Source organism: Molothrus aeneus, chromosome 19 (assembly GCF_037042795.1).
Source record: "Molothrus aeneus isolate 106 chromosome 19, BPBGC_Maene_1.0, whole genome shotgun sequence".
Taxonomy (NCBI): Eukaryota; Metazoa; Chordata; class Aves; order Passeriformes; family Icteridae; genus Molothrus; species Molothrus aeneus.
This window is the reverse complement of record NC_089664.1, coordinates 7,675,440-7,691,311: the sequence shown is the minus strand read 5'-3', so window position 1 is coordinate 7,691,311 and position 15,872 is coordinate 7,675,440. Positions and strand designations below refer to the sequence as shown.

General features: G+C 55.5%; 1 protein-coding gene across 5 annotated transcripts in view; it reads left to right on the top strand.

Annotated features, from left to right (window-relative positions):
- Window positions 1–11,932, top strand: part of RALGDS (ral guanine nucleotide dissociation stimulator) — a 56,602-nt gene extending 44,670 nt beyond the window's left edge. For 3 of the 5 annotated variants that reach the window (XM_066562758.1, XM_066562756.1, XM_066562753.1), the window contains exons 2-18: window positions 3,955–4,065; window positions 4,478–4,671; window positions 5,032–5,106; window positions 5,252–5,445; window positions 5,790–5,911; window positions 6,045–6,260; window positions 6,380–6,483; window positions 6,810–6,894; window positions 7,554–7,631; window positions 7,712–7,798; window positions 8,080–8,112; window positions 8,268–8,389; window positions 8,522–8,617; window positions 8,764–8,965; window positions 9,153–9,512; window positions 9,625–9,739; window positions 9,911–11,932. In XM_066562758.1, the coding sequence (XP_066418855.1) occupies window positions 3,955–4,065; window positions 4,478–4,671; window positions 5,032–5,106; window positions 5,252–5,445; window positions 5,790–5,911; window positions 6,045–6,260; window positions 6,380–6,483; window positions 6,810–6,894; window positions 7,554–7,631; window positions 7,712–7,798; window positions 8,080–8,112; window positions 8,268–8,389; window positions 8,522–8,617; window positions 8,764–8,965; window positions 9,153–9,512; window positions 9,625–9,739; window positions 9,911–10,086 (2,370 nt within the window). In that variant the 3' untranslated portion in view covers window positions 10,087–11,932. The remainder of the gene's footprint in view (window positions 1–3,954; window positions 4,066–4,477; window positions 4,672–5,031; window positions 5,107–5,251; window positions 5,446–5,789; window positions 5,912–6,044; window positions 6,261–6,379; window positions 6,484–6,809; window positions 6,895–7,553; window positions 7,632–7,711; window positions 7,799–8,079; window positions 8,113–8,267; window positions 8,390–8,521; window positions 8,618–8,763; window positions 8,966–9,152; window positions 9,513–9,624; window positions 9,740–9,910) is intronic. The other 2 variants (XM_066562757.1, XM_066562755.1) reach the window with 2 other exon arrangements.
- Window positions 11,933–15,872: the final 3,940 nt, after the last annotated feature.

Below are 15,872 nucleotides of genomic sequence, written 5' to 3'. Positions count from 1 at the left end.
GAGCTCTTAAGACCTGGTAATTGTTGGGTAATTGTCTGTGTGTAAGTGTGGGGATGCAGCCGTGCTCACACTTAATCCTGCACTTTGCTCCTGTCTAACTAAAACCACCTCTGTGACCGAGCTCAAACACTTTCCAAAATGCAGAGCCTGAGCCAATGTTTTGCTTTGCTGTTTGGTTTTTGCATTTTCCCCTCCTTTCATCTGTCGGGAAGAGCCAAAGGCAGAATCCCTGCTGCTGCTGCTGCTCTCTGCCCGGCTCTCAGGGTCCCTCACACCCTTCCTCCAGGCTCACAAACCTTGGCTGCATCTTAGAGCTCCTTATTAATCCTCTGTGTGAAGACGTGGGGTTTGACACCACGCCGAGTACAAGAACATTCAGCAGAGAGCAGAAGAGTTTATTGCACGGAGCAGGAATTCCTCCCTGGTGTAGTCACAAAAGCTTTGAACCATCAGTGGGAGCTCCAGGGCTGGCTGCAATTGGAAGAGGCAGTCCCCAGGCCCAGGGCAGCCATCTGGTGCAGGCTCCCGTTTCATATTTCAGGGGATGAACTCCTGCAGAGTTCACTCACTGCTTCTGCAAAAGCCTCTGCTCTGCACAACTGGGGAGAGTTAAACATGTGGCTTTTCCTTGTGCCCCTTGTGCTCCAGCCTTTCTCCTGGTGTGTGGAGAGGACCAGGATTGCACACTGAACTCTGGAGAAATCAAAGAAAACTTCATTTTTTCTGTGTATTCCCTTTTCTTGATGCCCATCTTGAAATGTGTTGGACCTCACTTTCTGGGCTGCCGAGTCCCACCTGTATGAATTTGGTGGAAGGTGCAGATGCCATAACCATCAAATCTTGTTGCAGATGTTTAAAGCACTGCCTGGGCTTGTTGGATTCATCCCTTGTGCCAACAGAAGGGGCTGTTCACCTGTGTCTCACCCTCAGGCTGAGGTGGAGGAGGGTTTGTGTGCTGGCTGACTCATGTTCCCTTCTGAGGGGCAGAAAATCCCAGCAGATGTGCAGGGCAGGCAGCGGGGAGCAGTGACTGTTGCAATATTCCGTGATTGCTACCTCCAAGGCCCTGTCTGCTCCGCATCTTTTGAAACAGCGTTATTTCCAATAATCTAAGTAAAGGAAAGCACTCATCTGTCTCTTTAGAGACCATTTTGAAGGCATTCAGCTTTGGCTGACTCGCTGGTGTGAGTGCAGGATTCTGCCTGGCCAGCACAAACATAAGGCACAGGTCAAGGTTTTGAGTCTGTCCCTGCCCTGCTCCCAGCTCACCTGCAAGGGGAGAAACGTGTGCTTGGTGCAGGTGTTGGAATGAGACACCTCTGGCTCCATCCTGCTGCTGCTTTTTTGCTTTGGGTTGGTTTTTAACCGATGTGCGCGGAATGCACAATCAGCATCTCACAGGAGCAGCCGTAGCAAAGAGGAAGCTCACACGGAATATAAATAGCCAAATTATAGAATGTCCCAGTGTAGCAGCTCTCCTGGCTCTTGGCAGGAGCCTGCAGACCGCTGGGAAGCCGTGGCCTCCGTGTGTGGTTTGCAAAGGGGGAACTTTGGGGGATATCACGCAAGTCAGCAAGGCAAAAAATGAATGAATCTGACAGTCTTGGATATGGGAAGGAAATGAAATTTGCTTTTCTGCACATCAGAGTGGGGTGTATCCCCTGCACGTGACATGAAATGCAGAGTGAAAACCCTGCACAGTTGTGGCAATAATTTCCACTGTAGTTGCACAGCGGTTGCCAATGATTCATGGGTTGATCCTGAGATGGTTTTTTCCTCCCATATGATTTAATTTATGAATTTAATTGCATGTCAGCAAGCATCTAATTTTTCTTGATATTTTCATCTGGGGTATACAACTGCCTGGGCAAATCTCTTTTCTGAGTTAGATTGTACAGGACTCTGGTCCTGCTGGACCCAGAGCTTAAGTGGGAGGTACACAGGGGTAGGGCTGACATGCAGGTTGGGTGATGAAGGCTGGGAAAGAGCTCAGGACAAATTGGGAAGCATTTCCATGGCTTTATTTTTTTTGTTGTTGTTGTTGTTGTTTGTTTGGGGTTTTGTTGGTTTTTTGTTTTTGTGGGAAACAGCATCTAAAGGTGGAAGAAAGACAACTTGGCCAACTTGGTTAGGTGCTGTCAGTGTAGATGTTTGATCCAGAGTGGACACAAAGCTTTAGCTGTGCCAAGGTTGTGCCAGTCTCCAGGGCAGTGTACTTGAACACAAATTTGTGCCATAATTTATCCCAGAGCACAGAATAAGAGAGGGACAGACACAGGTGCCAGGAAGGATGTTTGGTGTCTGCTGCCTCATGTGGGTGCTCTCAGGGTTGCTCTGGAAGCCATTGAACCCTGGGAAAGGTTCCTGATGTTCACAGCAGAACCTCAAAGTTCCTTGAACTTCAGCAAACCAAACCTCTCCATAGCCTGGCATGAAGTGAGAAAAGCAGGTTCAGCAGAAAGTGAAAAAGTCAGCAACCCTGCCCAGGGGGATTCTCTGCCCTCATTCATTACAGCCATGAATGAGAGGCTTTTTCAAGCTTCCCCTCAGTCTCTGGGCTGGCTGTGCTTCCCTGCCTTGATTCCTTGTGAGGAACAGCCCTGGATTGAGCAGGGTGTGAGAGCAGAGCAGTGGGCACTGCTGTGGTGGGGCTGATAAAGGAGGAGTGTTTGGGTGCACGTGGGATCCATCAGCTCAGGGTCCTGTGGTCCCTGAGGTGTGCAGCCTCTTCTGAGCCTGGGTGTGGCTGTCCCCATGTTCCCAGGGCAGTTTGGAGAGCATTTTTTGCAGGGAGCAGCATCACTTCTGGGGCTCCATCCTAAATCCTTTCATGGCAGTTCTTCCTGAGTGTGTTGTTGTCAATGCTTAGGGCTCTTTGAGGGGCACTTGCAGGGCAAGCTGAGGGCTGGCTCTGGCAGGAGAGCTTTGTCCCCACAGCCCTGTGTCCCAGTGATGGTCACCTCCCCCTCTAACAGCTTACTGCTTTCAGGCATTTTCTCCTTCTGCTGAGCTGTGGGTTTTGGTGTGTGTTCGTCCATGTCCTGCCATTTGGTGAGGGGGTTGGAGGGCGGGGGAGATCCCTGCAGTGTTTAAAAGGATCTGGATAAATCTTCTTAAGGGAGGCACTGACTCAGCAGAGCGTGGTTAGGGAGGAGGAGGAGGAGGAGGGAACCAAATTGTCCTTGTGGGGCTGGAGCTGCTGCTGAGCCCGTGCTGGTATGTGGTGCTGGGAACCTGCCCTGAGAAGCATCACCCCTTTCCTCACCAAATTGTTGGTGCTCTCCATCCTGCAGAGCAGAAATGAGAGCCTCATAGCTGGGTGCCTGTCACCCAGAAGTGCCTGAACCCTGTGTCCAAACTGGTCCTGGCTGTGCCTGATCTCACCCTGGTGCAGGTCTCTGGGATTTTCCCCAGCTTTGAGCTTTGGATTTCTGACTTGTGCCATGGGCAGCTTGGTTTGACAGTGATTATTTTTATTATTTTTGTTATTTTTATTATTATTTATTAGGGAAGTGCACCAGGGTGGCTGGTTCAGATCACTGAGACTCTGCTCAGATCAGCAGCCAGTGTCACCTCACAGGAGAGGCAGAGGCTTGGGGAGGGGAGCAGCCAGGGCTGGGCACTGAGCTGTGCTGTCACTGTCCCCTTCCCTGCCTTGTGAGGGGTCCCACCTTGCACTGGAACAGCCTGGATCTGCTGAAGGGCTGAGACATGGAGCCAGGGGATGTGGGACAGACCAAGAGCAGCTTCCCAAAGTCCTGGCTCCACTGTGGGCAGGCTCAGCCAGCCAGACACACTGGTGTCACCTGGTTTGCATTTCTGAGCAGGTGAGGGAGAGTCCCTGCCAGCCAGCTGCTGCCTTTGGCTTGCTGGGATCCCTCATAGGAGCCACAAAAGCGTCTCTGCCACGCTTTGCTGTCCTTATCTCATGGTGTATCTTGTTTTTCCATGCAGAGCTCCACACAGGAGATCGGAGAAGAGCTGGAGGATGGTGTGATCTACAGCATATCCCTCCGGAAAGTGCAGCTCCACCACACGGCCAACAAAGGGCAGCGCTGGCTGGGGGTAAGCTGGGGGCTCCTCCTGCCTCAGGGGAGGATTCAGATGTTTCCCTGCCGTGGGAATCATGTGTTGGTTTGGGAGCAGGGAGTGGGAGTACCTGTTGCCCTCTGATGCATGGGAAGGGGTACAGGTGAAACAATCTGCAGCCTCATTTTGAAAAACTAGGGCAACTCTGATTTGTATCTGGAATTTGGCAACTCTGAGGCCTTTCCTGGGGTTTCCCAAGTGCTCAGGTCCTCTCAGCTGGGTTGCTGGCGTTTGCAGTCTGAGGAGACTCAGCCTTCCTTTCCCAGGAGAGGAAGATCCCTGTGGGGATCCCAGCCTAGACCTGACCTTGTGAAGCTGCTGGGAACACTTTGCACTTGATGGTGCCTGTCCTCACCCAGCCCACTGACCTCTGCTCCTGTCCTGGCAGTTTGAGAATGAGTCAGCCTTAAACCTCTACGAGACGTGCAAGGTGCGGACGATAAAAGCCGGGACCTTGGAGAAGCTGGTGGAGTACCTGGTCTCAGCCTTCAAGGGCAATGACTCCACCTATGTCACCATCTTCCTGTGCACCTACCGGGCCTTTGCCACCACCAAGCAAGTGCTGGACCTGCTGTTGAACAGGTGAGGCTGCCTTGAGCCCCAAAAACACAGCTGGGGGTGGCCAGAAAAGCCCCAGCATCTTCTGCTGCGATGCTTTGGGGGTTTGGTGGCTTCTCCCAGCTCTGTCAGCGTGAGGGTTTTGGGACAGGGCAGGGAGGACACAACTTTCCGGAAAGCTGGAGCTCTTCCAGTGAGGTGGCCAGTGCTGGCTGCTTCCCTTCCTGTAATGGGGAGGTTGTGGCAGAGGGAGGAGAGCAGGACACTGCCTAGCAGGTTCATCCTGAGCCCGTGGCAGAGCTGGGGGTGATGTGGAGGGAGAAGAGGCTGCTCTGAGAGGCAGCAGAGTGCAGGGTGCTCACTGCCTCCCCTCTGCCCCCCCAGGTATGGCAAACTCCACGTGCAGGCGAATGGGGACCATGCCAGGCACACTGTGGACGAGAGGATGGAGCTGAAGAAGTAAGTCTGCCTGTGCTCTGGTGGCTCTGCTGGCAGCTCTTTGGGAGGGATCTGTCATCCCAGCGCTGCTCCCAGGCTGTGGGTGTGCACACAGGTTTCTCCTGCCACCTGATTCCCTTTGCCTGTGTTTTCCCCCTTCCTGCAGCACCATCTCCTCCATCCTGGGGGCCTGGCTGGACCAGTACTCGGAGGATTTCCGCAAGCCCCCCGACTTTGCCTGCCTGAAGCAGCTCATCTCCTACGTGCGCCACAACATCCCCGGCTCCGACCTGGAGCGCCGAGCCCGCATCCTGCTGGCCCAGTTCCAGCAGCAGGAGCAGAGCGAGGCCGAGGCAGAAGGTGGGGTCCTCCCCTGGCTTGCAGGGCTCATTTGGGGCTGCAGGTGGAGGGAATGCTGCTGGTTGGCATTAAGGGCCTCCAAAACTTGAGCCACATGGATGAACACCTGTGAACTCTACATGGGGGTTCACTGGGAAGCCAATCCAACTGCAGCAGGAGTGGGATTTCTAAGTGGATTAGCTAATCTGCCTTTAATCCTCTGTAGACACTTGCACTCAGGTTTAAAATGACTATCCTTTTATCTGAGCCTTGTTGCTGGAGGTGCAAAGCTGGATGGGATGAGTGTGTCTGCAGGGGGTTGGTGTGGGCACTGCAGGGCTCAGCCTCACCCTTGTCTCCTGTAGCTGTGGACCACAGCAGCTGCACCTTCCAGCTGGTGGAAGAGAACGGGGTCAGTGATGGGAAGCCAGATTTCCTCTCCTTCTCCCCAGAGATGGTGGCAGAACAGTTCACACTGATGGATGCTGTGAGTAGTCACCCACCAGCTGGCTCAGTGGTGCTCTGGGCACGGGCCTGGCTCTTCCCATCCCTTTTTCCTTCTTGCCTGTTCTCTCCTCAGAGAACACCAAGGAGCCCTTCTCCATCCCTTTAACTTCCAGGAGCTGTTCAAGAAAGTGGTGCCTTACCACTGCCTGGGCTGCATCTGGTCCCAGAGGGACAAGAAGGGCAAAGAGCACCTGGCCCCCACCATCCGTGCCACAGTCTCCCAGTTCAACAGTGTGGCCAACTGTGTCATTGCCACTTGTCTTGGGGACAGGTCCCTGAAGCCACAGCAGAGGGCCAAGGTGGTGGAGCGGTGGATCGAAGTGGCTCGGGTAGGACAGCTCCCCTCCCACCTCCACCCAGAAGGGATGAGCTTTTGTCCTGCTGGAATACCAGCAGATCCTCCAGCTTTTTTTAACCCCAATCCTGTTATGTCCTTGTCTGCCCTCAGGAGTGCCGGATCCTGAAGAACTTCTCCTCCCTCAGAGCCATCCTCTCAGCCCTGCAGTGCAACGCTGTGCACCGGCTCAAGAAAACCTGGGATGAGGTCCTGAGGTAAGGAGCTCCTGCAGGGCTGCTTCCAAGGGGAATAATATGCTGTGGCACTTGGATGTGTCCATGGGATCACCAGAGCTCCAGCATTGCCTCCTGGAGTGTGCCCAAAACCCAGGGGCCAGTGTAAGGTGTCAGGGACCTAAGGAAGGTGAGGAAATAAAAGCACCTCACCCTTCCATGTGAAACACCTTGGAATGCCTCCCAAACAGCAAGGCCCAGCTGGAGCTGAGCATGACTGGGGTCATTGGGGTGAGCAGAAGAGAGCCCAAGGAGGAAACCCCACCATGGCAGAATTGCTGACTTTTCCCCTTGTCCCCCCTGTGCAGGGAGAGCTTCCGCACATTCCATGAGCTCTCTGAGATCTTCTCCGACGAGAACAACCACTCGCTGAGCCGGGAGCTTCTCATCAAGGTAGGGGGAAGGAGGACCCTCATTGCCCTGTTCCTGACAGGCAGCTCAGCTTTCCATGGTGTTCCAGCCACAGGGATAAGGCCCTGGCAGAGCTGCTGGAGTCCCAGGCATGGGTGCAGGCAGGGTGTGCTGAGTCTGGGGAGCAGGCAGGGGTTTCAGACCAAGGCTAGAATTTCTGTTTCTCTGCCCAAAACTTACTAGTTGGAGCTGGCAAATCAATTCAGGGAACAGATAAGCACTGGGATGGGATCCAGAACACCAGGTGACAGCTTGTCCCCAGAGGCAGCTGCATGTTAACAGTCCAGTGCAAAGTCCTCTTGATTCCAGGTGGGGTGGTGGAGTTGGTGAAAGGGTGCAGCAAAAATGCCTTTATTCCATGGAGCTTCTCCACAGATCCCAGCCTAGCTCTGGTTTAGGGACTGAGAGGAAACAAAATGCAAAAGGGAACAAAATGTCCCGTTAGGGAGGCATTTATACAGAAATGAGAGCAGCAGTTCCTATCCACCAAGGCTTTCCTCTCTGTGAGCCATGAAAAAGCTTTGATTCCCTCCTCTTTCCTACAATGAAAGTTACATAAATGAAAATGGGTGTGAATTTTAGCTAATAGGTATTAGTGCCATTTCCCACCTGTGCTGATCCCTCCTCTCTCCACCATCCAGGAGGGCACATCCAAATTTGCCACCTTGGAGATCAACCCAAAGAGGGCTCAGAAGCGGCAGCAGCAGCAGCGAGAGATGGTGAGTGCGGCAGGGCTGTCCCTGTGCCCCTCCCCAGCAGCTGCCCAGGCTGCTCCCAGCTGACCCCTCTGTCCCCACAGGGTGTGATGCAGGGCACCATTCCCTACCTTGGCACCTTCCTGACGGACCTGGTGATGCTGGACACAGCCATGAAGGATTTCCTGGATGTATGTACCTCCTCCCTGTCCTCCCTTTCCTCCCAGAGCCTGGGCTGATAAAAGGAAGGCTGTGTCCTGTATCCCACACTACATCCTGTATCCCACACTGCACATCCTGTATCTCACACCCCATATCCAACTCTGCCCATCCACCTCTCTCCCAAGGAAATGGGCTACTTTTTCTCAGCAGGGTTACTCACACTGCAGTGGCAGCAAGACAGAGATAGATGGGGGAGGGAGCAATATTCTTCTGCCTGCTCCATCCTGACCTTCATCTCTTTCTTTTCCAGGGTGGGCTGATCAACTTTGAGAAGAGAAGGAAGGTGAGAGCTTTGCCCTGGCAGCTGCACAGCAGGGCTGGCCTGCTGCAATCCCAGGCTGTGCCAGTCACTTTGGGCTTGATCCCTCTCCTTTTTTCCTTTGTGTCCTTCACTTTTGGGGGAGGGCATTCTGGTCTCATGGCTTCCATTTGCTGCAGGAGTTTGAAGTCATTGCACAGATCAAGCTGCTCCAGTCAGCCTGCAACAACTACAGCTTCACACAGGAGGATCAGTTTGTGGAGTGGTTCCACAGCCTGGAGCGACTCAGCGAGGCTGAGAGGTGAGTGAGAGGGAGGTCCCACCACTCATTTCCTCTGACAGCAGCAGCTGCCCCCTGCTCCCTTCTCTGCTCTGCCTCCCTCACACTTGGTGGCAGCACAGGGATCTCAAACCCTCCTCTCTCCCTTCTCAGCTATGGCCTGTCGTGTGAGATTGAGCCACTGTCAGAGTCAGCCAGCAACACGTTGAAGGCCAAGAAAAACACGGGCATCATCAAGAGATGGAGCGAGTGAGTCCCCGGTGGGAGGTGGGGGCCAGCGTGGGGCATCTCTGGCTGGACATTGCAGGGGACCAGGCAGGCATGGCTGCTGTCCTGCCAGCCAAATGCACCCTCACCCTGCCCCCTTCTCACCTGCCCCACCTCTCTCCTGGCAGCCGGCAGCCACCAAGCACAGAGCCCTGTGCCAGCGGCAGCTCCCACTCGAAATCCTTCGACCAGCTCAAGTGTGGGCAGTACCTGTGCAGTGGGGACGCCACTGACTCAGTGAGTGTCACCTCTGCTGGCTCCAGCAGCTCTGACGTGGAGGAGATCAACATTAGCTTCATCCCTGAGTCCCCTGACTGCCAGGAGAAGAAGGTACGTGGCAGCTCGCAGGCTCCAGGGGTCCCAGGGCCGCTGCGGCCATGGTGTGGGGACTGTCCCACCTCTGCCCTGGTGTTGGGGCTGGGGGGAGCAGGCGGGGGGCCCGGGGGCTGCTCTGGCAGCATGGCAAGGCTCTGGTGCCTCCAGTGGCTGTAGCTGTGTCGGTCCCCCGTTGTCACAGGTCAGTGAGATCCCTCTGGCCTCCCTCCCCCAGCGCTGGTACGCCCCGTCTGTGGCCGATGGAGAAGCTAAACCCACTGTGTCCTCCGCATCCCCTCTCCTCCCTGCCCTCCAGTTCTGGGAATCCACCTCCCTCTCTTCCCTGGACACGTCAGGCATCGGCTCAGGCTCCAGCAGTGCCTCCTCCTCTTCCGTCTCCTCCACGCCGGTGACGGCCTCCCGCACTCACAAGCGCTCGGTCTCCGGCATCTCCAGCTACTCCTCACTCTCGCTGCCCCTCTACAACCAGCAGGTCGACGACTGTTGCATCATCCGAGTCAGCCTGGCTGTGGACAACGGCAACATGTACAAGAGCATCCTGGTTAGTAACATCCCCAGGGAGGGGTGGGTGGCTTGTGCTGGTTGGATATGGGCATGGCGCATTTTGGGAGGCTTTAGCAGTGTTCTGAGCTCACAGCACTCTGTGCTCACAGGTGACAAGCCAGGACAAGACCCCCGTGGTTATTCGCAAGGCCATGGCCAAACACAACCTGGATGGGGACCGGCCTGAAGACTATGAGCTTGTCCAGATCATCTCGGAGGAGAGAGGTGTGTGTGTGTGCTGGGGTGCAGGGGCTTTCCTGGGCAGCACCAGGCTGGAGCTGGGATGAGAGGTGACAGCAAGAGGCATCCTAGCACCTGGGGACAAACCTTAGCCCCACTCTGGTCCCTTTTCAAGGAAAGGGCACCTGACTGATGCTCATCCTTGTTCACTTCCAGAGCTGAAGATCCCCGACAATGCCAACGTCTTCTATGCCATGAACTCCGCTGCCAACTATGACTTTGTGCTCAAGAAGCGGGGTTTCTCCAAGGGGGTGAAGATCAAGCACGGCTCCAGCTCCACCCTGCCCAGGATGAAGCAGAAAGGCCTGAAGATCGCCAAGGGCATCTTCTAGCCTCAGCCCCACTGCCACCCATCACCGACGGGGCCTTGGGGGCAGCTGCTCCGGGCTTGGCTGTGGCCACTCCTTGTGCCACCCTGCAGGGCAGAGGAGTGACCCTCACCCACGGGCGACAGCCGTGCACCTCCTTCCGCACCCAGAGCTGAGAGTTGGGCAACTGGTGTCGGCCTCTGCCTCTCTCTGCACAAGCCCCCGTTCCAATCAGGTCTTTTTTTCTACACAGGAAGGCAGCAGTGGGGGGGATTTGTCTATTTTTTTGTTTTGTTTTGTTTTTTTAAACTTCCACGGTGCGACACTCGGCCAGCCCGGCCAGCCCAGAGCTGGAGCCCGCCTCTGCCGTAGGTGCCTTGTGTCTGAGCGAGCCGAGGAGCAGTGACTTGCAGAGGGGCTGTGTGACAAAGCAGAGCAGGAGCCACCATCACCCCGGAAGGGGCTGCCAAGCCTCCTTCCCAGCTTTCCCAGTGTTACCTCCACGTCTGTCCTCCCTGGGATCACTGGCGTTTCCACCACCGCTCAGCTCTGCCTGTCCTTGTCCTTCCCTTGGGAGAAGCCACGGATGCCCTGGGCTGGGAGATGAGCTGGAAGGATGCAGCCCTGCACCAGCGCTGAGCCCCGTGGAGGAGCCTGTGGCTGTGCCATGATGGAGTGGGTGCCTCATGCTCTCCCCAGCTGGAAGCCTGAGTGGTCTCGCTCCTCTCCCGATCCAGCACATCCTCCAGCTGGACTGGGCCAGTTCAAACTTGCACCAAAGATCAAATGCCAGTGTCTCTTCTGCCAAGGGGGAGCTTTGGGCCATGCCCCCAGCGCTGCCAGCCTGAGGAGGAGGAGAGCAAAGTTCTGTCTGAAGCTGTGTAAATAGAGACTTCGGATCTGTGTGGGCACAGAGGGGCCAGAGAGCTCAGGTGCTCCAGGTGCCCCAGCTGCCACTGCCTGACCCACAGAAAGTGCCACTCACCTTGGGCTTTAACCGGACTTTTTCAAACACTGACCATGGGAGAAGCAGCAATGAGACTTTTTTTTTTGTATAAAACAAAAAAGTTTACTGATTTTTTTTTCAGTATTTATTGGTTGTAAATAGAAGAGGTAAACTTGTACATTTTACTAATCCAGCCTCCCCCTGCCCTGCAGCCCAGTCCCTGTCCTGTGCCCCCCTGGTATTTAAGGCTGCTGGGAGGGATGCTGGCAGCAGCAGCAGCAGCATTGCTCTGCTGTGCTCATGGGGTGCAGACCCTGCCAGCCCCCCCCCTCCCAAATTCTCTACCACTAATTGCTCGAGCAGGGGCAGAGATGCTTATTTTAATCATTGTAGGAAACACTAACCAAAGGGGGACCTTTTGTTGCTCCTGCCTCCATCTCTGTTTTTTAAGCGCGTCATTCCAGCAGATCTTTTCCGTTTCCCATCCGCCAGTATTCCCAGGTGGTTGTGGTGACTTTCCCTGCTCCAGGACAGGGACCACACTCCAGGGGCTGGGGCTGGTGAGGAAGAGGCTGCTTGGGTGTGAGAGTGGCTGGCACAGAGCTCCTCCAGCCCCGCGGCCCCTCAGGCAGCGCTGCCCATGATGCAGATGATGGGAGCTCCTGGTTCCCTGACGCAGGGGCAGCCTCCTGCCTCCCCCCTGCCCAAAGCCCCTGCCCCTGGGCACCAGCACCCCTGGGAGGGTGTTCCCTCTGCTCCGTGCCTGCCCACCCTGGGACTGTCCCCTCCCCTCCCGCTGGTGCCACCGGGGGGACGGGCTGTACCCTGTGTATTTTGTACCACTTCAATGAAGGAGCACACTGCCCAGTGTGACTTGTACACAGCAATGTAATTAGTCTTTGCAATAAAATAATGATGCTCAAATGTCTCTGCCCCAAGGCAGGGCTTGTCCTGTCCTCCTTCCTCAAAATGCCAGCACCTTCCTGGAGAAAGGAGGGATGGGCCTGACTGTGGGGGAGTTCATACTTTCTGTTCACTCTGGGGGTTGAACTTTACTTTGACAAATTGGGGTTTTGGCTGAGGGGCCAGGGCTCAATTTTGAAAAAACCTCATTCCTTTGAACCTGTGATTTGAAACTGTTGCACTTGCAATTGTAATTTGTTGGGTTTACCACTGTTGTTACAAGTAACAGCTTTAAAAGCAACTGTAACAGCCCAGAGGGCCTCCTCAGTGGAGGAGAGGAGGTCTTAACTCCTTTTAAAAAAGAAAGCTTGGTGTTCAGGTGTGCTCAGAACACACTGGGGAATGCACAAGATCCAGAAAACGCCAGTAGCTCTTGAATTTTTTGGGGCTTTCTTTTGGTGGGAGCAATGTAGCTGGCAGTGGCCAACTTCTGTGCACCTGAAGCTCTGCCCCTCTGCCAGCTGCCTTCAGTCCTTGTTACCTGCTAGCTGGGGAAGTCAAAACAGACCTGAGAAGTGCATCAGGTAATGAGGACTACAAGCACTACACCCCAGGAAGGGAATTATTCACTGCCAGAAAGTGTATTTTCCTGCTGGCTTTATTTCCAAGATGACCAGCACGGCTCAGTGCTGAAGGCATGGCTCAGTATTTTCACTCCCTCTGGACAAGCAGAAGGGCAGAACCTGCCTTGGGGACTCCAGGAGCACTGGACTGCTTCTTCTCCCAGCATCTCCTCAGGCACTTCTTTTATTTCCCACATGGCCACCAACCTGGAAAGAGTGCACTCCCACACACGGAGAGATTTGGGAATGCAGCTTCTCCCATGTTCTGGTGTGTTTCCAGGTGGTTTGGATTCTGGGCTCGCTCTTGGGAGTTTGTTGAGCCAGTTGCTTTGAGGCAAGGACTTGGTCTGCCGTGGGCGCCTGCGCTGCGGCGGGGGCCGTGGGCAGCTCAGGGTGCGCTGCATGCGCTTGAACATCAGGGTGGGGGGGCGGCAACGCGCACAGGGGGCGCTGGGGACGCAGCGCGGCCGCGCCAGGCGCGCTCGGCACCGCAGATCCAGGAGCCGCAGGGAACTGCAAAGACGCAGCAGCAGCGACGGGACTGGGGCTGCCACCGGCGCTGTGTCGGCAAAGGGGGTGAGGGCAACGGGGGGGGGGGCGGGAGGAGCGGCCGCACTTGCGGGGAGCAGGGAGAAAGCGGCCGCTCGGCAGGGGCGGCAGGGGGCGGGGCCGCGGTGACGCCGGTCGGCGGCTCGAAGGGGCGGGATTAAGGGGCGGGGCCGCGAGCTTGGCGAAACCGGGGGCGGGAACCACGGCAGCCGGGACAGCAGGGACCAACAGGATGGGTGGGGCAACTGCTGCGGGCATCCCCCTTGCGGCAAAGAGCTCAAGCAGCACCCTGAGAGCTGGGACCGGCTCCACGGCAGCCAAATCCCGGCGGGAGATACTAATAAAGAGTCTAATTCTCACTGTGTCCCAAATATCTCTTCACAACAATGCTGCTATATGGCACCTTTTAAGACAGTCGCGCTTTACGACACCTTTTACGTCACTTTTGCTTTACGGCACCTTTTACGACAGTCGCGCTTTACGGCAGGTTTTACGACAGTCGCGCTTTACGGCAGTTTTACGACAGTCGCGCTTTACGGCACCTTTTACGACAGTCGCGCTTTACGGCAGTTTTACGACAGTCGCGCTTTACGGCACCTTTTACGACAGTGTTGCTTTACGGCACCTTTTACGACAGTCGCGCTTTACGACACCTTTTACGACAGTGTTGCTTTACGGCACCTTTTGCGACAGTCGCGCTTTACGGCAGTTTTACGACAGTCGCGCTTTACGGCACCTTTTGCGACAGTCGCGCTTTACGGCAGTTTTACGACAGTCGCGCTTTACGGCACCTTTTACGACAGTGTTGCTTTACGGCACCTTTTACGACAGTCGCGCTTTACGGCAGTTTTACGACAGTCGCGCTTTACGGCACCTTTTACGACAGTGTTGCTTTACGGCACCTTTTACGACAGTCGCGCTTTACGGCAGTTTTACGACAGTCGCGCTTTACGGCACCTTTTGCGACAGTCGCGCTTTACGGCACCTTTTGCGACAGTCGCGCTTTACGGCAGTTTTACGACAGTCGCGCTTTACGGCACCTTTTACGACAGTGTTGCTTTACGGCACCTTTTGCGACAGTGTTGCTTTACGACACCTTTTGCGACAGTCGCGCTTTACGGCAGGTTTTACGACAGTCGCGCTTTACGGCACCTTTTGCGACAGTGTTGCTTTACGGCAGTTTTACGACAGTGTTGCTTTACGGCACCTTTTGCGACAGTGTTGCTTTACGGCACCTTTTACGACAGTCGCGCTTTACGGCAGGTTTTACGACAGTCGCGCTTTACGGCAGTTTTACGACAGTCGCGCTTTACGGCACCTTTTGCGACAGTGTTGCTTTACGGCAGTTTTACGACAGTTGCGCTTTACGGCACCTTTTGCGACAGTGTTGCTTTACGGCACCTTTTGCGACAGTGTTGCTTTACGGCAGTTTTACGACAGTTGCGCTTTACGGCACCTTTTGCGACAGTGTTGCTTTACGGCACCTTTTGCGACAGTGTTGCTTTACGGCACCTTTTGCGACAGTGTTGCTTTACGGCAGTTTTACGACAGTCGCGCTTTACGGCACCTTTTACGACAGTGTTGCTTTACGGCACCTTTTACGACAGTCGCGCTTTACGACACCTTTTACGACAGTGTTGCTTTACGGCACCTTTTGCGACAGTCGCGCTTTACGGCAGTTTTACGACAGTCGCGCTTTACGGCAGTTTTACGACAGTCGCGCTTTACGGCACCTTTTACGACAGTGTTGCTTTACGGCACCTTTTACGACAGTCGCGCTTTACGGCAGGTTTTACGACAGTCGCGCTTTACGGCAGTTTTACGACAGTCGCGCTTTACGGCACCTTTTGCGACAGTGTTGCTTTACGGCAGTTTTACGACAGTCGCGCTTTACGGCACCTTTTGCGACAGTGTTGCTTTACGGCACCTTTTACGACATTGTTGCTTTACGGCACCTTTTACGACAGTCGCGCTTTACGGCACCTTTTGCGACAGTCGCGCTTTACGGCAGTTTTACGACAGTCGCGCTTTACGGCACCTTTTACGACAGTGTTGCTTTACGGCACCTTTTACGACAGTCGCGCTTTACGGCAGTTTTACGACAGTCGCGCTTTACGGCACCTTTTACGACAGTCGCGCTTTACGGCAGTTTTACGACAGTCGCGCTTTACGGCACCTTTTACGACAGTGTTGCTTTACGGCACCTTTTACGACAGTGTTGCTTTACGGCAGTTTTACGACAGTCGCGCTTTACGGCAGGTTTTACGACTCTTGGGACACAGTGAGAATTAGACTCTTTATTAGTATCTCCTGCCGGGATATGGCTGCCGTGGAGCCGGTCCCAGCTCTCAGGGTGCTGCTTGAGCTCTTTGCCGCAAGGGGGATGCCCGCAGCAGTTGCCCCACCCATCCTGTTGGTCCCTGCTGTCCCGGCTGCCGTGGTTCCCGCCCCCGGTTTCGCCAAGCTCGCGGCCCCGCCCCTTAATCCCGCCCCTTCGAGCCGCCGACCGGCGTCACCGCGGCCCCGCCCCCTGCCGCCCCTGCCGAGCGGCCGCTTTCTCCCTGCTACCCGCGAGTGCGGCCGCTCCTCCCGCCCCCCCCCCCGTTGCCCTCGCCCCCTTTGCCGACACGGCGCCGGTGGCGGCCCCAGTCCCGTCGCTGCTGCTGCGTCTTTGCAGTTCCCTGCGGCTCCCGGATCTGCGGTGCCGAGCGCGCCTGGCGCGGCCGCGCTGCGTCCCCAGCGCCCCCTGTGCGCATTGCCGCCCCCCCACCCTGATGTTCAAGCGCCTG